This window comes from Enhydra lutris, unplaced genomic scaffold, assembly GCF_002288905.1.
Source record: "Enhydra lutris kenyoni isolate GAN:26980312 unplaced genomic scaffold, ASM228890v2 scaffoldscaffold13, whole genome shotgun sequence".
Lineage (NCBI taxonomy): Eukaryota > Metazoa > Chordata > Mammalia > Carnivora > Mustelidae > Enhydra > Enhydra lutris.
In genome coordinates this window covers 39,361,960-39,381,351 of record NW_019154097.1, presented here as the reverse complement: position 1 = coordinate 39,381,351, position 19,392 = coordinate 39,361,960, and the positions used below count along the sequence as shown (strand labels likewise).

The window sequence follows — 19,392 nt, the reverse complement described above, 5'->3', positions numbered from 1 at the left end:
TACACGTGTGGAGCGGGGTGTTGGGGTGAAGATGGGCCCCCCGACGCAAGCTTATGGTGTGTGCCTCACAGGCACGGATGCCATGTCCCCGAGCACTGAGGCCAGGGTAACGGGAAGGTGGCTAGGTCAGCCTGGAGGAGGACAAGGGGCCCGCCTCCCTCTGAACAGCAGCTGGAACCGGGAGACTTCGGAGGCAGGGGCTCCGTCCCCTCCCCTGCCCCACCCATACAGCCTACACCCCCTGCCAGGAGCCAGGTCCTGAGTGGGTTTCTTTGTGCCTTGTTGCCGACTGGGCGGGCGTGCTCTCCGTGCTGCCTTCTCCCTTCCCCGGAGCCCAGGGCCCACTTAGGGCCCACAGGCTGGCAGCGTTGCTGGGCTGTGTCAGTCTCATCCGGGATGGGGGGCTTGCAGGAGGTGACCTCTAGGCTGGGAGTCCAGGAGGGAGTCCAGGAGGGAACATGTGTGAAGTTTGGGGGCAGTGTGGAGGCTCCCAGGAACAGGGTGGGGGTAGGGGGCTCGGGCCCGGCACCAGTGGAGCCTGGAGACTGGCCACAAGGAAGGGTCCTAGAATCTGTTCCTCAAGCTTGGCCGTGGTCAGTGTCCCCGCTGAGCGCAGAGCCCTAAGTGGGACTTGATCCCACCACCCTGAGATCGTGACCTGAGCACCCGAGCGGAAACCCTGAGCCGGAAGCTTAGCCCACTGAGCACGCAGGTACCCCCAGACGGTAGTTTTCTGATTATTTCATCCTTTCCGTGCTTATTAGCTGACGTTTTCTTCAAATGTCTCCCCTTTTAGAAATACATCACTGTGGATTCACCGGTTTTTAAAAAATCAACATGCCATTCATTGCTGTCATCTTAAAGATTTTTCTTTTAGGATTTTATTTATTTGTGTTAGAGCACGAGTAAGGGGCAGAGGGAGAGGGAGAAGCAGACCCCCTGCGGAGCAGGGAGCTCAACGTGGGGCTCCATCCCAGGACCCCGGGATCATGACCTGAGCCAAAGGCAGAGGCTTCACTGACGGAGCCCCCCAAGCGCCCCATAAAGATTTTTTATTGTTGGAAAATACACGTAATATTTACTGTTTTAATTTCATGTAAGAGTCCGATTCTGTTGCTGTCATTTTTACACACAAACTACCCGGATTCAGCCAGTGGGAACCCCTCCATGGTGGCTTCTGTGTCCTTTTGACCTGCCCAGGACATTTAATTTGGAGACTTCTCCATTACAATGTCCAGGTCTGCGCTGTGTCTCCCTGCCCCACATCTGGATTCGGCTGTTTTCCGAGGAGCCCATTTCCCGGGCGGAATGGTATTTGGGACTCCCGTCCGCACTCCCGGTGGGCTCCCTTAGCTCTCTCTGGGGGCAGAGCCAGGAAACACCTGTCCACGCTCCCGCCAGGACCCCACTGCCGTCCCAGGGCCCCCTCCCCGTCCCCCTGCAAGTCTGTGTCTCCTTTCGGAACTGAAACGCTGGGAAGGGCCGGCAGCCAGGGGCCTCAGGAGAAGAGCGTTGCCGCTGTGTGGATGAGGCCCGGGCCGGCAGCTCCTGGGGGCTGGGGAGCTGGGGCCGCTCCCGGGGCCGCAAGGAAGGGAAGGGCGTGAGAAGCACACCCCAGACCTGCGGGCCCTCTAGGGACTGCTCTGTGGATGCAGGGCTGCAGGGTGGCAGGGAGGTTTGCTCGGGGCCCCACTGTAACTTTTGGGCCAGTTAAGGTTGGTGACTGTGAGCTTCTGGTCTCATTGACTTAAAAACATGGCTTGTGAAGTCACAGTAGGAAATCCAAACGTGCCTGAGGACATCCTCTTGGCTTTTCGCAGAAGGCTGGGAGCAGACCCTGACGGACATGTACTGACAGATGGCTCCGCTTGCTCTGTCGCTGGTCTTGGGCTACGGTGGCTGTCACTTACCACACTGGGCCTGTAAAATGGCAGGAGCGTGTTCCCTCACCGTCTGGAGGCCCGAGGTGCCCGATCAAGGTGTGGGCAGGGCTGATTCTCTCTGAGGCTGTGGGTGAGGGTCTGGTCCACGCTCTCCCAGCTGCCGGTGGTTTGTCGACAGACCTCTGTATTCCTGGCTTTGTCTACCGCCCTGATCTCTGCCTCCGTGCTCACATGGCAGCCCCCCCACCGTGTGTGTCTGTGCCCAAATCTCCCGTTTACAAGGACACAGTCTGATTCGGGTAGGGCCCCTCCTGACGACCTCATTCCGACATGAAGACTTCTGTAAAGGCTCTGTGTCCTAACGTCACATTCTGAGGTGCTGGGGGCTAGGACTTCCACTGTGAAGGTTGGGGGCACAATTCAGCCACAACGCCACCCAACCTGAGACCAGAGAGGCTCCCTTCCTCTGTCCTCCCCTGTGAACCTACCATGACTCTCCCACAGATGGTGGGTGGCGGGGGGGCTTGCCACCCAGGGGATGGCATGGATCTGTTTATTTAATTTTATTTTTTTAAAAGATTTTATTTATTTATCTGACAGAGATCACAGGTAGGCAGAGAGGCAGGCAGAGAGAGAGGAGGAAGCAGGCTCCCCGCTGAGCAGAGAGCCCGATGAGGGACTCGATCCCAGGACCCCGAGATCATGACCTGAGCTGAAGGCAGAGGCTTAACCCACTGAGCCACTCAGGCACCCCGCTTGGATCTGTTTATATGTCCCAATTGCATTTACAGGGACACTTATGGGCTGATTCCCGGGGGGCTGAGCCGTCTGGACAGTTTTGCCAGCCAACGGGGGGCCTGAGCAATGCGAGCTCACACCCTCGCTCCGCACACCTGCCCACTGCAGCCCTGAACCCAGGCTTGTCCTACTTTGTCTCTTGAAATAAGTGTGCAGTGAGACGCACTCCCACACATCCTGTGTTGGTAGATCTTTTCTCTGAACCACCTGGTCACTGGTCCGTTTCACGACTGTTTCTACGGATGCCTAAGGGTATTTTTATACGCACAGAAATACCCATGGGAAGGCTGGTGAGCACCTGCGGCCGTGGGGGGAGCACCTGCGGCCGTCGGGGGTCTTGGGCCCTTCCCTGGGGCTGTGGCGCGTGCCCCGGGGAAGCTGATGAGCAGGCCGACAGCAGAAATACTGGTGACCCGGAAGGGAGCCAGTGCCCAGCTCGTCTGCAGGGTCAGCACCAGGCTGCGTCTGGGAGCCCTGAACCCCGCGGGGTCCCGGAGAGGCCCTGGGGGAGGAGCCAAAGGGGCGGGCAGATCCCCAGCTCCGCCGCCGGTGGGCGGAGCCTTCGCAGGCCCCTCCCTCGGGACACGCCCCCTACTGCGTCGGGGGCAGTGGGGGCGGGCCTGACTGGGCGCAGCAGGTTCGGGGTGTGCGCACCCAATGTGTCCTCGTGGGTTCCTTCCAGCCAACGGCAAGGGCAGTCGGGAGGTTGTGGCTTCGAAACCTCCTGGTGCTTCTTTTGAAAAGTTAAGGGGAAGAGCTGGGATGCCGGGGTGGCTCAGTCGCTTGGGTGTCTGCCTTTGGCTCCTGTCGTGGCCCCCGGGTCCTGGGATTGAGCCCCGGGTAGGGCTCCCTGCTCAGTGGGGAGCTTGCTTCTCCCTCTTCCTCTGCTGCTCCCCCTGCTTGTGCTCGCGCTCTGTCAAATAAATAAAATCTTGAAGAAGAAGAAAGGAGGAGGAGGAAGGGCAGGGGGAGGGGGAGGAGGAAAGCCTGCCTGGAACCCCACTGGGAGGGCAGGAGGTGTGGGGTTGGCTGACCTGGGACACCTGAGCAGGCCCGCAGCTCTCCTGGAATGTGGGCTGGCCTGGGGGGCGGGGCTCTGCCAGACCCAACCCAGTGATGGGAGGGGCGTCCCTTTCCGGGAGGTAGGCAGACTGGGAAACTGAGGCTGGGGCCCGGCTGTTCATTTATTTCTCCGACGCGCTCCCCAGCTTTCTGAGGGAAGCCCGGCAGACAACAGGATGGCTGCGGAGTTCATGGCAGGAGTGAGTCTGATCCCGAGCGCCCTCCTCCCAGACTGGCACCTTCTCTCCCTGCCTCTGAGGCCGTGGCCTCCGCCTCCATCCCGCACAACCCTGTGCACTCAGCACCCCAGTCACACCCTCATGCTTGGACACGAGCACCAACCACCTGCATGGGTGACTCGTCAGGGCGGGCCCTGGATGGGGGAGGGCGGGGCACACCCGGAGTCTTAAAGGACTCTCCAGGCCCCCACCCCTGCCCTGCTGTCGCCAGCGCCGCTGCTGCCCCTGCTGCTGCTGCTCCCAGCAATGGCGGAGACTGCCAAGCTCCAGCTGTTTGTCAAGGTGCCCCGGGCCGGGAGGGCAGCCTCTGGGACGAGTGTGCTCTGCGGGGGGCTCTGCTTTCTGGGGCAGGCAGAGGGTCTGCACCCTCTCCCTGGGAGTGGGCTCGCGTAGCTCTACAGAGACTTAGAAAGAGGGACCAGGACGGGGGGCGGGGGGGGGGGGAGAGCCCAGTGAGCTGTCCCCAAGGGCATGGGGGCGCCAACTCCCAGCCTTAGCTCCTGGACCCAGCCCAACCCTTCTGGAGAAAAAGCCCCTCGGTGGGGAGGTAACGATCAGGCCGCTGGAGGCCAGGCCCACGTGGAGCTTGAGGTCAGTGCAGTGGGAGGGGTCTGGGCCAGCTGAGCCCCAGATGCTCACATCACTGCCCAGATCTGTGGATCCCTGTACAGGGGCTGCCAGAGCCTGGCCTCCTCCCCACCGTCGGGGTAGGGGACAGGCCTACCGGCCTACAGCCAGTGTCCAGTTTGGCAGGTGAATCACTCAGAAAACAGCTCACTCGGCCCACCCCACCCCTGTGACCCGCCTGCAGGGCCAGAGCCCCAGGTGCTGAAGATAAGGGTGGAGGGGCTGAGCTCCAGAGCTTGGGTCCCACCCCCGGGTCCCCATGCCCCTTGCCACCTCCCAGGACCCAGTCAAGGGCTCTCAGCCACCACTTGTCCAGGCTGTGCCTAACCAAGCTGGAGGCCCAGATCATTCCAGGCTCTTGGCGGTGGGAGGCAGGGCCCTCTCTGGCGGAATTCTTAGGTCTGCTCTCTGCCCCGCTCCTCTACTGCCCGCACCCCAGGCCAGCGAAGACGGCGAGAGCGTGGGACCCTGCCCTTCTTGCCAGCGGCTCTTCATGCTCCTGCTTCTCAAGGGTGTGCCCTTCACCCTGACCACCGTGGACACTCGCAGGTGAGCCCCCGCCTCCACAGGGGCCGCTCCCTGGTCTCTGGCCCTCCTGACCACCCACTTCTCCCGCTGCCTCATGCCCACAGGTCCCTGGATGTGCTTAAGGACTTTGCCCCTGGCTCACAGCTGCCCATCCTTCTCTACGATGGCGACGCCAAAACAGACACACTGCAGATCGAGGAGTTTCTGGAGGAGACGTTGGGGCCCCCTGAGTGAGGCCTCCCGGCCTGGGGGGGGGGGTAACGGGGCCCCACAAGGAGAAGCCCAGGAAGAACACCGCGGGTCTCGCGGGGAAGGGGGTGTAGCATGAGGGTCTGACCAGAGGTCCCCTACTTCCCCGTAGATTCCCCAGCCTGGCGCCCCGCTATGGGGAGTCCTCCACAGCGGGCAACGACGTCTTTCACAGGTTCTCGGCCTTCATCAAGAACCCGGTGCCCACGCAGGACGATGGTGAGGCGGCTCTGGAGGCCCGGTGAGGGTGGAGGGAGTTGGCCCAGGCCCGGGCCTCACTGCGCCCCACCCCCCAGCCCTGTACCAGACGCTGCTGCGAGCGCTCACCAGGCTGGACCGCTACCTGCGCGCGCCCCTGGGGCACGAGCGCGTGCGGGAACCCCAGCTCCGCGAGTCGCGCCGCCGCTTCCTGGACGGCGACGAGCTCACGCTGGCGGACTGCAGCCTGCTGCCCAAGCTGCACATCGTGGACGTGAGTGACCGCGCGGGCGCGGGGCGCGGGGCGCGCGCTCCACAAGGCCCTGACCTCGTTGCGCCCCTCGCCCGCAGACGGTGTGCACGCACTTCCGCCGAGCGCCCATACCCGCCGAGCTGTGCGGCGTCCGCCGCTACCTGGACAGCGCGCGGCAAGTGAAGGAGTTCAAGTACACGTGTCCATCCAGCGCCGAGATCCTCGCGGCCTACCGGATGGCCGTGCGCCCCCGCTAACCCCTCCCCCGCCGTCTCCAGCCACCACCTGCCCCCTCTCCTACAGCCCCATAAAGGCACCTGTGCCCCAGGGAACGTGTCCTGACCTCCGAGGGACCAGAGGGCCCTCCATTTCTGCCACCCCCAAACCCCCACCACGATCCCACAGCTCCACCTGATAGCCCAGAACGACAGGGGCAGAGAACCCAGTGGGTGGTTCTGCCCAGCCCTCCACTCACCCTATCAGGGGTGGCGGGGGACTGGATTGGGCTCCCAAACCAGTCAGGCCAGGGTGGGGCAGCAGGCTGGCCAAGGAGGGTGGGGACCAGGAGCCCAGCCTGGGCACCTAGGGGCTCCAGGTCAGTGGGTGGGGCCAGCCCACATTCCTCAGCCCTGCTCCAGGGAGCAGGTGCCCCCCCACCGGACTTCCACAGGGGCCAGTGTGCATGCAGTGTGGGATACCTGAGGCCGGCTCCGTCGGGTGGGGTCTGGGAGAAGTGTGTGCCTGGAGTAGTTGGCAACCGGGATCCAGCCTTGAGGAGCCCTGCCTTGCCTTCCAGGCCCTTGGCTCCTATGCAGACCAGGCAGGGGCAGCTGGGTGAGCCCGGAACTAGGGACCCCTGCCCCTCCTCCGCCCCAGGGAGTGCGAAGGCCGCTGCAACAGCTTACAGCTTATGGTGCCCGGCCAGGTCCCAGGTCCCAGGGAGATCTCTGACCCCCTCCCCCAGCCAGTCCCCAGGAGCCGGAGTGTGGCCGGTTCCTCCCTGCGAGGAAGCATTTATTCAACGGAGAAGGGGTGTGGGGAGCAGGCGTGCCCGACCCTCCGGTAGGATGGGTGCGCGCAGACGGCTCTCAAAGGCTGTCCCCACCTCACAGGCAGATTGCTGGCAGGATCATACTCTGCTGCACCCTCAGGGGCTCTCAAAGTCTACACCACCGGCTGGTTTCTTACTAGGAGAGAAGGGGAAGTGACGCTGTGGTGTTGTGGAGGAGGGGGCGGGGGGTACAGCAGCACCCCCGGCACCGGAGGGAGGGACAAGTGGCCGAGTGGCTGAGTACCTCTTGAAGCCGGGGTTGATGAGGGACTCTCCTGGACACCGCCTCCTGACCCCGAGTCCAGGGCCGCCTCTCTGAGGATCTGGGTCTGAGGGAAACAGGACAGGAGGGGGGTCCTGAGTCCGGTCCAGTTCCAGGGCCACAACCCCTTCTTCACACGCATTCCCTGGAGCTGGACTCTTGTTCCAGGGAAGAACACAGCCCCAGCCAAAGTCACGGGTGACAGGCCTTACCCGGTAAGAAGAGCTGAGGCCCCAGACAAGGGCTCTTTCTGGGGCTGGCAGCTGTCACCTCCGCAGCTGGGGAAGAAAGCCAAGAGTACAGGCGCTAGCAGGGACGGGGCCCAGTGAAGGCTCGGGCACAGCCCCCACCGCACCTGCCAGCTGCCTCGTCAAGGTGCACACTTGGCCGGCCAGCCTCAGTGTCAGCGCCTGCAACCTGGAGGCTGCCTCTGGGCCCGGCACCTTGGAGAGGTCAAAATCCAGTGCTGAGGGACCCCCTGAAAGCGTGAGGGATGCTCGGTCCTCCTGCAGGACGAAAGTCAGAGCTCGCTGCTCGCAGGCTGCCCTGGGAAAGGAGCGGTGCTCAGTGCTGTGCCCAGACCCCCTTGCTCCGCACCCGCCCTTCCTCCCTGCCCAGACGCTCACCTGAACCGGGAAGTGATATCCTCAGCCGCGCTCAGGCCAAAACGGGCTTTCTACAGGGCACAGGGGCTGGTCACCAGCTGCCCAAGACCCTGGAACCACCCCAAAGCTGCCTGATCCAGAGCCACCCCCGGAGGCCGGGCCAATCTTAGGCCTACAGCTCCAAAGCTCGGGGAAGGGTGTCCAGACCCGCCTCCCCCCACCCCGGGGGGGATCCCAGACCGCCCCCCTCCATCTCATAGGTGGTCCGCACTGCAGTCGGGGGTGCTGGGGGCTTCCGGGCCCGCCCGGGAGCCCCGCTACCCACGAGGGCCGCCAGGCTGTCCGCCGTGAAGCAGGTGCTCCATAGCTCCGCTGCGTCGGTCACACTGCGGGGGGAGCGGCTGTCAGAGCGGCCCGCCCCCGAGCTGTCCGCGCCCCCAGCGCCCCGCGCGCCGTCACTCACTAGAGGTTGAAGGCGCCGGGGCCTCCGTCCTCTCCCTCCCCCTCGCAAAAGCACACGAAGCGCGGGGGCCCGGGGCCCGGTGGCAGCGTGCAAAGAGGCGGTGACAGCGGCGGCGGCGGCGGCACCATGGCACCACGGCGAGCGGAGGGCCACCCACCGGCCCGCGCGCCTGCAGGCCTAGGGCGCAGCGCGGGAGCCCAGCTCCGGAACGGGGGGCGGGGCGCGAGCGGGGCCCACGGGGCCTGCGCGGGGCGGGGCTGACGGCCCTGTCCCCGCCCCGAGCCCCGGAACCGCGCGGGGTCAGGGGGCGCGGCCGACCGAGCTTAGGGCGCGGGGCGGGGCCTGCGAGCCTGGGGCGGGGCTCTCCGGCCGGGGCGGGGCGGGGCGGGGTCCCCAGGCCCGCCTGGGGGCCTCTGCCCGCCTCCCCGCCCCCCGCAGCTGCGCGCCCGCAGCCCCGCCGAGTCCGGGGTTCCCCGGGCTTGCGCTTCGCCCCCGGCGGTGCCAGCGGCCTCCTCGTGCAGTCCACACCGGCCCTCGCCGTCCGCGAGATGTTTCTCACGTCGTCTTCAGATCCGCCAAGCCGCACGCCGGCCCGGTGCAGAGGGAATAAAGTACGACCCGTCCGTTCCCCGCCTTCGCCCGGCCCCTCTCTTGTGCCCGGAGTCCTCGGCCTCGGGCACACCTTCACCCGCGGACAAGGTCTCCGGTCGCCTGTGGCTTGTGAGATCTAACGGGACGACAAATAATAAACACAGGGAACGTGCAACTCTCGGTAGCAGTTTGAGCCGTTTGAGCTGTGACCTGGACAAGAGGGGGCCGTGCGCGCCAGGCCAGGGGATCGCGGCCGAGGGAGCCCGCATGGAGGAAGGCCCGGAGCCGGCACAGCACAGGTCTGCTCCAGGCTCTGCAAGAGGGCGAGGGTGCACCCTGGCGGCCACAGGGAGGCGGCTTGGGGGGTGTTCAGGCCATGCTGGTGCGTCCCCTGCAGGCCAGCCTGGCCCCGCCCTGACCTTCCCCTGGGTGACACCCTCCGGCTCCTGCTTCAGGACCTTTGCCTGGCGCACCCTGCCCCAGACTCACACGCTTCCTTCAGGTCTTCAGTCAAGGTCGCCTTCTCAGAGGCCTTCCCTAGTCCCTTACATGGAGGTCCACAGCCCGCCCAGCATCTCCTGTGCTCTCTCCTCTTTTATGTACTCGTTTTCCAGACTTGTCCCCATAGGGAGTCTATTCTGGTTTCCGCACTGTGCCCGCGGCCTCTAAGACGGCCCCAACCATCCCTCCTCCCGTGTTCCAGCTTTCGCGGATCGGCCCCTGAGTGGGGGCTGCGCTCAGGAACTTGCTTCCGGCCAGTAGAATGCGCCAGAAGTGGTGGGCTGTCCTTCTCCCTCTCTGAGTTGCTCACCACGATGTGTGGCAGCTCTGGGGACACACCCACGTGGCAAAGGACCAAGGCCTGGCCAGGGTTCGTGAGGGAGCTGCCACGCAGACCCCCTCCCAGGGGAGCCTTCCGAGGGGCAGTGTCCACCGCCAGTGGCTGGACAACAGCATACTGAGAAATCGTGGGCCAGAGGCCCCAGAACACCAGGACCAGGTTCCCGACCCTCAGAAACTGGGGAGATGATATATGCTTGTTTGTTTTAGGCCACTGAATTTGGGGGTAATTTGTTATTCAGCAGTAGGCCACGAATGCATTTATCTCTCCTGTCTATTGGCCAGTCCCCCCAGAGGTCCACAGGGCAGGCCTTTCTGTCTGTTTCACTTGCCACAGCATTGCCAGAGCTCAGACACTGCTTGGCACAGAGATATTCAGTAAATATTGCGGAGGAAGGAGTGCAGAGTGGGGAGCTGCAGGAGGGTGTACGCGGGGGTGGGGAGAGCTACAATGGATTTATGTGTACAGAGCCTGTGTTGAGCACCATGAGAGGCCGCTGAGGGCTGTAGGGGTGGAGACTGGGGGGACAGGAGGAATAGCAGAGGGCTGCTGAGTCCCTCTGGGCAGAGCTGATGGACACTGGGCCAGGGGCTCAGAGAGCATGGGGAGAGAGTCCGGGGCGAGGGAAGGAGGGGTCACGGCTGAAAGCTGCAGGAGGTGGGTGTGGAAACAGTGTTCCCTGGGACCGCTGGGCGGGGGCGGGTTTGGGGAGGGGCTGCTGCTTTGCTATATGAGCTGGGACAGAGATGGCAGAGGCTGCCGTGTGCCCAGCCTCTAGCGGGGGACCATCCCCTGGGATGTGAGTGTGGAGTACCCAGCCTCGAGGACCGCTCGAAACATCAGCCCCTCCAGGCTCAGTGCTTGGGGCCCGAACAATGTTTCCAGGAAGGATGGGGCAGGCTGAATGACCGCTGTCAGGGTCAGCTTCCGTGGGGAAGGGGCTTGTGCGGTTGTGGGTAGGGGTCTTGAGATGGGAGGGTTTCCTGGCGCATCTGAATGCAGCCCCAGGTGTCCTTAAGAGAGAGACGGAGGGAGGTTTCACCAAGAAGAGGAGAAGGCCCTGTGGCCAGGGGGCCGGAGGCCCTGCTGATGCAGCTACCAGTCGGGGCTGGTGGCCGCCACCTAGAGGTAGAACAGGCAAGAAGGCTCCCCCCCCACCCCCCACCCCCGCCCCAGCCTTAGTGGGGGTGTGGCCCTGCTGTCCTGCGATCTTGGCCCAGGGAAACTGATTCTGGCCTCCAGAACCACGAGAAGGAAGGTAAATGTTAGGTTTTAAGCCACCAAATTTGTGATAATTTGTCACAGGTTCCCCAGGGAGCTAGTTCAAGACCGGGAGCAGGGATTCGTTGCAAAACGTGAAAAGAAAACCGAAAAATCTAACTTTAAAAAATTACACAAATATCTGGACAACGTGCTGGATTGCCAGGTCTTCAGCCCCGCAGGCCTCCTGCAGGGCTGACTGAACGTGGGTGTGGGCACAAGGTAGGCGGGCAAGGGACGCGGCTAAGGAAGGCTCCAGCCACAGTGCCGGGGGAGGGCAGCCAGGGCTTGGGGTCCCAGAGGCCTAAGGAGGGGCACACAGGGTGGCATTTGAACAAAAGATTCCAGCAGAGCAGAGTGAGCAGACCAAGCGGAGAGCTGGGAGGAGACCCCGCAGGCAGGAGACTCATGCATCTTGGCTCTGTGGCCCACTCGGGGCCGGCTTGTTCAAGGGACACAAGCTGGTCAGCAGGGCTGAAGGAAGGAGGGTGGGTGGTGGGGTCAGAGGAGGGCCGGTCAGGGACGGCCTTCTTGGCCCCTAAGGACTTCGGCCTTTCCTATCAGCGAGAGCCCTGGCTTCTGGGCGGAGAACCGGCTGTGGGCTGCCCCCGTGCGGTGTGAGCGGGGTGGTGCAGGACGAGACCATGAGCCCCAGGCGGGTCTGCAGGTGCCTGGCGGGGGGACAGCCCTCCTGGGATCCAGAGGCCCCATGGGGCTGCCCCACCCCAGAGCGGAGCCTCTCTCTGAGGAAAGGGTGTCCAGAAGGCCATGAGGGGCAATTTGCCTCTCCCCACTCCAGATCCTCCCCAGGAGGGATCAGTGGGGGAGGACAAGGGGACCAGAGCCTGCTGGGAGTGCAGAGGCTGGTGGTGAGACGTCCCACACTACTCCCCAGGAGAGCAAGCACCCCGCCTCTCTACTTCAAACCCTTGTGTTGCTGCCCTAGCGTCCTCCACCCCTTCTTCTCCTGTCCCCATGGAAGCCAAATGACAACTGACCGGCCCACTGACCTGCTGATGTGTCGCCTGGAGCTCCGACAGCATCTCCCAGCAGACGCCCCTCTAGGTGGCCAGATGGCACCTTGCCCAAGACTCGGGAGGAGGGGTGGGTGGGTGGGTGAGCTCACAAGTCACACGTGTGGGCGGGGACTGGGTCTCTGGCCCCTCCACACACTCGTCCTGACCCCCAGGGCTTCAGTTCCAGACTGGGTCAAGCTGGGGCCGGGAGGAGACGGGGCAGGCCCCTGCCTCTGAGCGTCCACAGGGGGCCAGAGGCTGGCTGTGGGTCAGGGCAGCAAAGGCATGGGCCGGGCCAGGTGCTGGGAGCAGGTGTGGAGGAGGCTGTTAGGGGCTCTCAGGGTGTGGGGCTATTTATGCCTGTGACGACCCAGCCCAGAAGGACCCCAATTAAAGCAGCAAGTCTGGCAGGACGGGGCTGAGGTTTTATCCTATTTTTTTAAGATGTTATTTATGTATTTGTCAGAGAGTGAGAGCAGGAACACAGCAGGGGCGCGGGACAGGGAGAAGCAGGCTTCCTGCGGTGCAGGGAGCCCGATGCGGGGCTCGATCCCAGCACCCTGGGATCCTGACCTGAGCCACAGGCAGATCCTTAATGAGCTGAGCAAGGGCCACACCCCAGTCCAGGGTGGGGGCTTGGCGAGTGGCAGGGAAGGCCCCGTGGCGTCCCTCTGCATCTGCGTAAGCTTTCCTCGCAGCGGAGCCCAAGCTCCCCCAGGGGCTGAGCGCCGGCCCATGCCAGCCCAGCAGGGCGTCCCTCCCTGGTCCCAGAACCCCGTGGAAAAAATGCACAGCCGTGGGCTTCAGGAGATGATTTATTGTGCTGGGGAAGGGATGGCAGAGAGAAGTGGTGTGTGCTCTCTGGGGAAGGCCTAGCGTGTGTGGAGCGTGGGCCCCCCACGGTGGGCGCTCCCGGGCCGGGTCCTTCCTTGCAAACAAGAGAGCAGGCAGAGTGGGGTGAGCACCGTCTTCCTGCCTCCTCCTGCCCTGCCTGGGCCCAGGCCGAGGGCTCCCACTCTGTTCCTCCCCACTGCTGCTTGCTCTCCCCCCTTGATTCCATGGGACGGTCCCCACCTTGCTCCCAGGATGAGGACCCCCACTGTGCAGCCTTTTGGCCAGGAGGGACCCTGGGGCATGGGGCACGGGGCACTGCACGGTCTGGGGAGGGGTGTCCAGGCCTGGCCCTGGGTACTCACCTAGGAGAAGGCCCCAGCACACTGGTCTGTGGGAGAGAGTGGGGCCTGAGGAACCAGCCAGGCCCCTGCCCAGGGGTGGGAGGCCCCCAACCCTCCCTGAATAACCAAGCCTCGCAGCCTGTGTGTGAGCACCGAGCACCGAGCACCAAGCACCGAGCACCATCTGGAGGGCGCGATCTGGCCCTCCCCGTTGGAGTCTGGGGTCTCCCGCAGCCCTGAGCCGGCCTGGGGGCGGCTCTCACCTGATGAGGGCAGCAGGGCACCCTGGCTGGGGTTCAGGCCTACTTGGGGCTCCAGCTGCTGCATCTTCTGGACGTCCTCGGGAAACAGCTCCGGGACGCGGGCTGAGGGCAGGGAGCATCAGTGAGCAGAGGGGTCAGGCGGGGGTGGGGGCTGGTCTGGAGGAGGATGGGGCGGGGCGGGGCAGGGAGGAGGGGCTGGGTGGGGAGGGGTCCGGAGCCCTCTACCACAGACACGAGGGTCCCAAGGAGACACTGGAGGACGGCAGTTCCCCCTGCGTGAAGTTGGAACTTGCTGCCATGTGGACAACGGTCCCGACCAGCCTTGGGTGCAGGGCTCCTAGAGGAGAGACCTGTGCCTGGGGACCGGTGGGGGCGCAGGGGTTCTGGGAGCACCCCCGGGCTGGGCTGCTCACCGTAGAGCTGCAGCCAGACGCTCCTGACGCCCTCCTTCTGCGTCTCCACGTACAGCACTGCGAAATGCTCGTAGTCGGTGGACGCCACGCGGATGTCCGTCTGCGCCAAGGCTGGAGGGCAAGAGCCGGCTGAGCCTGCTGCCTGGGGGGGGGGGTCCCACCCCCACGCCCCCACAGCCTGGCCCCGAGCCCTCCCGGGCCTCACCCCCCTCTCACCATTGTTGCTGAACTGCCCATCCACAGCACCCTTAGTGAAGGTCGTGTTCACCTCTGGCACCCGCCATCAGGCCTGGGTGGGGGGGAGGAACCACGGCGTCTGAGCGTCTTGAAGACACTCCCCAAAGGCGTCGCGAAGGGCCACATCTTGGGTACTGCTGACCACGCAGGGTCAGCCGCTGCTCAGGCTGCCTGGCTCCCCGAGGCCCCCCTCACCCTGTGCTCAGAGGTGAGAGACTTTCTCAGGGGCTGGGGGCCGGATAGACAGCCAGGAGATGTGGGGTCTCCCCAGCAGACTCCCACATGCAGACACAGGGACGGGACTCCTCCATGGCTGGGACATGGGCACAGGAATCTGAGCTCGCTGCCTGACTGTGCGGGGGCCTGGGTCCAAGTTCCTACGGAGTCAGGGATGCCTCTGGTCCCAGGCGGCTCACCTCTGGCCTCACAGTGGCCAGGTCTAAGGCCCAGACTGAGGTGGGGCTCATGGGGTCACTTACGTAGAGTACCCAAACTTGAGGGCCAGGTCACCGTTTGCCAAGGGGGTCACCAAGACCACGGGCATCTTCAGGTTGTCCTTGGAGTCTAGGAAGCCCTGGTCATCCGATGCCACCCCAACCACATACCAGGTGCCCTGGAACTACAGGGAGGGTGCAGGGAGAGCTGGGGGGCAGCCTTGTGCCCACCTCAACTCTGACCCAGCATGGCGGCCGGCGGCTGCCACTCGTCCTGATGTGAGGCCTCGGGAGTGGCGGAGGGCACGAGGCACAGACGGAACCACAGAGCGGCCTGAGGGGCTGCTGTCCTGCCCCGCCTGGCCCACCCCCAGCTGATGGGGCAGGTGGATGGGGCTCTCTCCCTTGCGCCCCGCCCCAGTTTGAGCTGAGCCTGGGCCAGAGAGTGGGCAGGCTTGGGCTCCTCTGGCCTCCAGCCTCTCTGGGGAAAATGCCGGCCCCTGGACCTGGATGGAGCAGCCAGGGTGGTCATCCCTGAGGAGAAGGGGATGGGTCTGGCATGGGGGTGCCTGGGCCCACCTGGCTGGCGTCAAAGTCGGGCTGGATGGGGACCTCGGCCTGGCCTGGTGACACCCCGAGCAAGGCGAAGACCCAGCCGGCCACCAGCAGGTGCAGCGTCGTGGACGATGGTTCTTAGCAGGACAGCTGAGGTGGCCTTTCCAGCCCAGGCTTTACGAGCCCTGAATGCCCTGGGGGGCCGGCCTCCTGGCCCAGGACCAAGCCCACTGAGATTAGGCTGGCATCTGGTTGTCCCCTGCAGGGACCTGGCCCAGTCAGGTGCTCAGAGACCTGCCCACCCCCGGTGGCCTTTCCTCCTGAGACTTCAGATCCAGCCAGGCCAGGGGAGATCTTCAGACAGGTTTTCTGATATGTCTGCCCCCAGCTCTCCGCTGGGACACACACCCCAGTCCCCCTCCTCCAGGAAGCCTGCCAAGAAGCTCTCATCCTCATCTCTGGGCCTCACAACTCTTGGTGCCTCTGTAGGGCCTGGCTGAAGTCTGCTGGGGCTGGGGGTGCTGGGGGGCGGGATGCGGGGGGTGCTGCCCACTGTGAACCAGGAGGGTGCAGGGCAGGGCAGAGCTGGTCAGGGAGGCCGTGCTCTGGGGCGCAGGGGTGGCTTTGGTGACAGGGGTCTGTTGAAAGTGCGGGGCTGGAGAACAGAGGACGGGAGGCACCATGTGGCTGGAGAAGATGTGAGGGTGCCAGTGTGTGGGGTGCAGACAGGGTGGCCACCTTCCTCTCTGTCCTCTGGGTCCCTGATCTCCACCCAGTCTGAGGTACTGACCCCACGCCTTCAAAAACCCGGCGAGCGCAAAGCTCCCCGGGGCCTCAGGCCTCCAGACTCGGAGTGAGGGGGCAGCTGTCCAGGGTGTAGGAGGCGATGGGCTCCAGCCCAGAAGCAGCTGGCTGGAGGGGCTGTGGCGAGGTCAGAGCCGCGGTGAACTGGGGGAGGGCCGCGATGGGGCTGGTCCCTGCTTCGGACCCGCCGCACCAGGAACAAACACTAGCGGCCCCTTGCCCACCCCTCGGGGGTGTCATAAAGAGCCAGGCTCAGAGACTTTCTGGGAAAGTCTTTGGGAGGGAAACTGAGGCCCAAAGTGAGTGGGGTGTGGTCAGGTCCGCAGGGAGAGGGCCAGAGCCAGGCCGTGGGCAGCGAGGACCACAGGACAGACGGGCAAGAGCTCGATGCTGATTTGCTTCTGGAGTTTATTCTCAGAGCCAGGAGGAAGCCTGAGGAGGCACAGGTGGGGGCAGGGAGGAGCCAGGGCTGGGAGCTCAGGGGTCTTGGAGGAGAGAGCAGAGCAGGGCAGGATGACCAGGTCCTGAGGGCCGGGGTCACCTGGCAGAGAGAGTGGGACCAGTGGGTGGGGCAGGCAATACTGCCCCCCTCCCCGGCCACAGGGGAGCGAGCTTCTCCAGGAACCCCCTTCCCATGGACCCCGCCAGTTCCTATCCCAGCCTCCAGCTCCTCTAACCCCCAGGAATCTCGTGGAGCCCCTCCCCCTTGGGCAGCCCCATGTGCCTGGGACCACCCTTGCATGGGGGGTGGGGGGAGTGCGTGCACCAGCAGGTGTGAGCGGGGACTGCTGGATGAGGCCAGCCCCCAGCTGGCCACACTCACCTACTTGTGCTCCTCCATGCATTTATCTGCCAAGAAAGACCCCCAGGGACTGTGGTCAGTGCCCCAGGCCAGGGCCACTTCCCCCACCCCCTCTTGGCAGCCCTGGAGAACTGGTCTAGTCGAGCACCCCCAAAAGTACTGAGTCCATCACACTCCTCCAAGGTGGGAGGAGTCCTGTCCCCAGCTGGGCCGGAGCAGGCTGCCTGCCTCAGGGAAGCCCTGGGCCCTGAGCCCCTGTGTGTTCCTGTAACATCCCCCCCCCCCCGTAATGTTTCTAGTGCCCACCTCCCACCATGCTGGGGACCCTGTGTCCCGAGGGCTGACCAGGGGCCTGGAACTGGGGAGGTGGGAGGGGGGTTTTCCTGCAGAAGGAGTACCTTCCTGTGTCCCGCCCAGGGGCTGCAGGCCAAGGTCTGGGGTGAGGACAGGCTGCCTCCAGTCCAGAGGCCACAGTGTGCTGATCACGGTCCATGGGCGGTCTGGCCGGATGCACCATGCCCCCAGAATCAGGACACTGTCTGCCTCAGATCTGACCTTAATCCCCTCCCCATCAGATTAGCAACCCCCCTCACCGGTCTGTGGCAGGAAGACAATGGTGTCCTCTGTGAAGCCCTGGGTCTTGGCAAAGGTGCTAAATTTCTCCTTTATCTCGGCCCTTGGGGTCTGGGTGCGGCCTGCGGTGGGAAGGAGAAGCCGCCGCTGGCCTCTGGTGGGGGAGGACCCAGGCGGCCCCTCCCCCGCAGCCTGGGGAGCCCCCCTGCAGGCAGCCATCTCAGGCCAGACTGTAAGTCCCGAGGTGGGGTGCGTACTGTAGAGAGTGGCCATGTGGAAGTCCCGGCCCAGACCTTTGGTGCCCGCGGTGTAGAGTAGCGCAAACTCGTCATAGTCTGTCGTCACCACCCACACGTCGTGGGTGCTGCCCCAGTCTGGGAAGCCGGGAGGGAAGCCGGGTTGGGAACCCTGATCCCAGACCTCCGGCCCACCTCTGCCGGGTAAGGGGTGCTCTCTCCCTGGGCCCGCTGTGGGAAGGAGCCGGGGAAGACGCCCCTCCGAGAGAGACAGGTGGCCGGCCCCCAGCTTCCTGCCAGACAACCCTCAACTCTGCAGGTCCAGGGTCCTCCAGCCGGAAATCCAGGTCAGCAGACACACAGGATCAGAACATTAGGGGTCACGGTGCACCCACAAACCCCTTGGCCAGAACTGGGAAGAAGAGGAAAGATTTCCCAGGGGGAAGCCGTCCCCAAGGAAGGGGTAAATGGTGGGGTGGGGGGTGAAGAGGCTCCTGGCCCTGCTCCTGGGCTGGGAAACCGTGGGGAGCAGTGAGGGGAGGCATTGGGGGGCTACTCGTGTGTGCTTCACCTGAGGAAATACCATTATGGGGGGCAGGGAGGGGCCTGGAGGTCAGCCCCAAAGAGGACCCAGTGCCCGAGAGAGGGTTCGTGGACCCCCCACCTGAGCCTGGGCAGGTCTAGGCCAGACCGTGGGCTAGCAGACCCCCGTGGAGGGGCCACCAGCCAGCCCCCTGTAGTGCTGGCGCGAGGTGGGGGGCTCCCGGCCCGAGCTGGACCCAGGGGGCCCTAGAGGGGGCCCCACTCACGCGGGCTGGTGTAGCTGTAGCAGCCCCGGGGTCCTGCCGGCCGCAGCAGCAGAGTCCGCGTCTCACACTGCTCTTTCCTGCGGGCAGGCCACCGAGGGGGTCAGGGGTCAGGCCAGGGGCTGTCCCTAGACCGTGGCCCTGGGGCGGGGAGAGCCCGGCCCGCCGCCCCACCTGAGGAAGGTGGAGGTGAGGTTGAGGCCTCCGTCTGCAGTCGGGGCCACCACGGACACGCACATGGACAGCGCGCTCTTCTTCTCCCGGAACCAGCTCGAGTTGGAGGCGAGGCCCGAGGTGAACCAGCGCCCCAGGAACTGCGGCGAACGGACCCGCCTGGGTCGGCCAGGACCCTCGAGGGCGGGCCTGGCTGGCGGCGGGGAGTGGGACTGGGGGAGCCCGGGAGCCCGCCCCCGCCCCTTCCCTCCCCTCCCCACCCCCACGGCCTCCAGCCGGGCTCCGCCCCCGGCCCCGCCCCGCCCCCGGTCCGGCCCGGCTGGTAGCGGGGCTGGAGGGGGCGATAGAGGCCGCCGGGGCGTCTCTAGAGGGGCTGGGACGGGCCGTGCTGCCGGGGGCCGGCCGCGGGGCGCGCGCGACGCTCGGGTTTGCGCTGCCGTCCGGGTGGCAGTCCCCGTCGCGCGCTCGCACCGTGTGACCCGGGACCCAGGTGTGGAACGTGCGCCTGTTCCCTCGGGCGTCGTGAGCTTGGCGGAGAGGGGGACGCGCGGGGATGGCGCGGGCGCGCGTGTCCGCACGTGGCGTGTGCGCGCTCACGGACGCGCGTGCTTCCCTGCGGGCCGGGGAGCCGCGGCTCTGCTCTCTGGGTTGGCGGACGGCCGCAGGCCCGGGGACCGGGGCCCTTCTGGTCAGCCTCCTTCTGCTCAGCTCCCTTCCCAGGAAGACATCTCGGCCCCAGAGAGCGCCCCCCTCCCCTGACAGGGCCCTGTGCCGCCTGGGGGACTGGGCAGGGGAGCCCCTCACCTTGTCCTGTTGGAAGTTGGGCTGCAGGGAGACCTGGGGCTGAGCCCGCGTCTGCAGGACTCCCAGGACCCCCAGCAGGACCAGTCCCATCCGCAGCGTGTGCAGAGCAGCCATTGTCCTGGAGCTGAGTGTGTGACCAGGGCCTGTGATTCCAGCCGCGCAGGCAGAGGGAGGAAGGTGGCAGGAGGAG

The 19,392-nt window shown here is 65.0% G+C and overlaps 4 protein-coding genes across 4 annotated transcripts; 1 reads left to right on the top strand and 3 right to left on the bottom strand.

Moving 5' to 3' along the window:
• Window positions 1-3,641: 3,641 nt before the first annotated feature.
• LOC111146271 (chloride intracellular channel 3) lies at window positions 3,642-6,560 on the top strand. Its single transcript, XM_022501749.1, has 6 exons — window positions 3,642-4,264; window positions 5,049-5,158; window positions 5,242-5,367; window positions 5,499-5,605; window positions 5,683-5,858; window positions 5,936-6,560. Exons 1-6 carry the CDS (start codon window positions 4,229-4,231, stop codon window positions 6,092-6,094), a joined length of 714 nt encoding a protein of 237 aa, XP_022357457.1. The 5' UTR covers window positions 3,642-4,228; the 3' UTR covers window positions 6,095-6,560.
• Window positions 6,561-6,821: 261 nt separating this feature from the next.
• Window positions 6,822-8,429, bottom strand: LOC111146272 (PAXX, non-homologous end joining factor). Its single transcript, XM_022501750.1, has 7 exons — window positions 8,219-8,429; window positions 8,081-8,141; window positions 7,777-7,826; window positions 7,506-7,696; window positions 7,363-7,428; window positions 7,133-7,217; window positions 6,822-7,024 (listed from the first exon to the last, which is right to left on the bottom strand). The coding sequence occupies exons 1-7, from the start codon at window positions 8,344-8,346 to the stop codon at window positions 6,985-6,987; spliced, it is 621 nt and encodes a 206-aa protein (XP_022357458.1). The 5' UTR covers window positions 8,347-8,429; the 3' UTR covers window positions 6,822-6,984.
• Window positions 8,430-12,195: 3,766 nt separating this feature from the next.
• On the bottom strand, window positions 12,196-15,686 carry LOC111145478 (lipocalin like 1). The gene is given in 10 exon segments (XM_022500374.1): window positions 12,196-12,228; window positions 12,500-12,854; window positions 13,123-13,242; window positions 13,286-13,466; window positions 13,778-13,888; window positions 13,994-14,044; window positions 14,047-14,066; window positions 14,494-14,633; window positions 15,028-15,140; window positions 15,557-15,686. Coding segments are annotated over 10 exon segments (1,254 nt in total).
• Window positions 15,687-16,198: 512 nt separating this feature from the next.
• On the bottom strand, window positions 16,199-19,392 carry LOC111145644 (prostaglandin D2 synthase). Its single transcript, XM_022500705.1, has 7 exons — window positions 19,203-19,392; window positions 18,399-18,538; window positions 18,228-18,304; window positions 17,440-17,556; window positions 17,203-17,304; window positions 16,631-16,656; window positions 16,199-16,348 (listed from the first exon to the last, which is right to left on the bottom strand). The coding sequence occupies exons 1-6, from the start codon at window positions 19,314-19,316 to the stop codon at window positions 16,631-16,633; spliced, it is 576 nt and encodes a 191-aa protein (XP_022356413.1). The 5' UTR covers window positions 19,317-19,392; the 3' UTR covers window positions 16,199-16,348.

What these genes read in the sequence shown, in the direction of transcription:
- LOC111146271 (XM_022501749.1), top strand. Translation starts at nt 4,229, where the DNA reads ATGGCGGAGACTGCCAAGCTCCAGCTGTTTGTCAAG. An exon ending in AGCTCCAGCTGTTTGTCAAG is followed by an intron (nt 4,265 to 5,048) that starts GTGCCCCGGGCC and finishes CCCGCACCCCAG; the next exon opens with GCCAGCGAAGACGGCGAGAG. An exon ending in ACCACCGTGGACACTCGCAG is followed by an intron (nt 5,159 to 5,241) that starts GTGAGCCCCCGC and finishes TCATGCCCACAG; the next exon opens with GTCCCTGGATGTGCTTAAGG.
- LOC111146272 (XM_022501750.1), bottom strand. Translation starts at nt 8,346, where the DNA reads ATGGTGCCGCCGCCGCCGCCGCTGTCACCGCCTCTTTGCACGCTGCCA. An exon ending in CTTGACGAGGCAGCTGGCAG is followed by an intron (nt 7,429 to 7,505) that starts GTGCGGTGGGGG and finishes TTTCTTCCCCAG; the next exon opens with CTGCGGAGGTGACAGCTGCC. An exon ending in GCCTCAGCTCTTCTTACCGG is followed by an intron (nt 7,218 to 7,362) that starts GTAAGGCCTGTC and finishes TGTTTCCCTCAG; the next exon opens with ACCCAGATCCTCAGAGAGGC.
- LOC111145644 (XM_022500705.1), bottom strand. Translation starts at nt 19,316, where the DNA reads ATGGCTGCTCTGCACACGCTGCGGATGGGACTGGTCCTGCTGGGGGTC. An exon ending in CCAACTTCCAACAGGACAAG is followed by an intron (nt 18,539 to 19,202) that starts GTGAGGGGCTCC and finishes CGTTCGCCGCAG; the next exon opens with TTCCTGGGGCGCTGGTTCAC. An exon ending in CTACAGCTACACCAGCCCGC is followed by an intron (nt 17,557 to 18,227) that starts GTGAGTGGGGCC and finishes CCGGCTTCCCAG; the next exon opens with ACTGGGGCAGCACCCACGAC.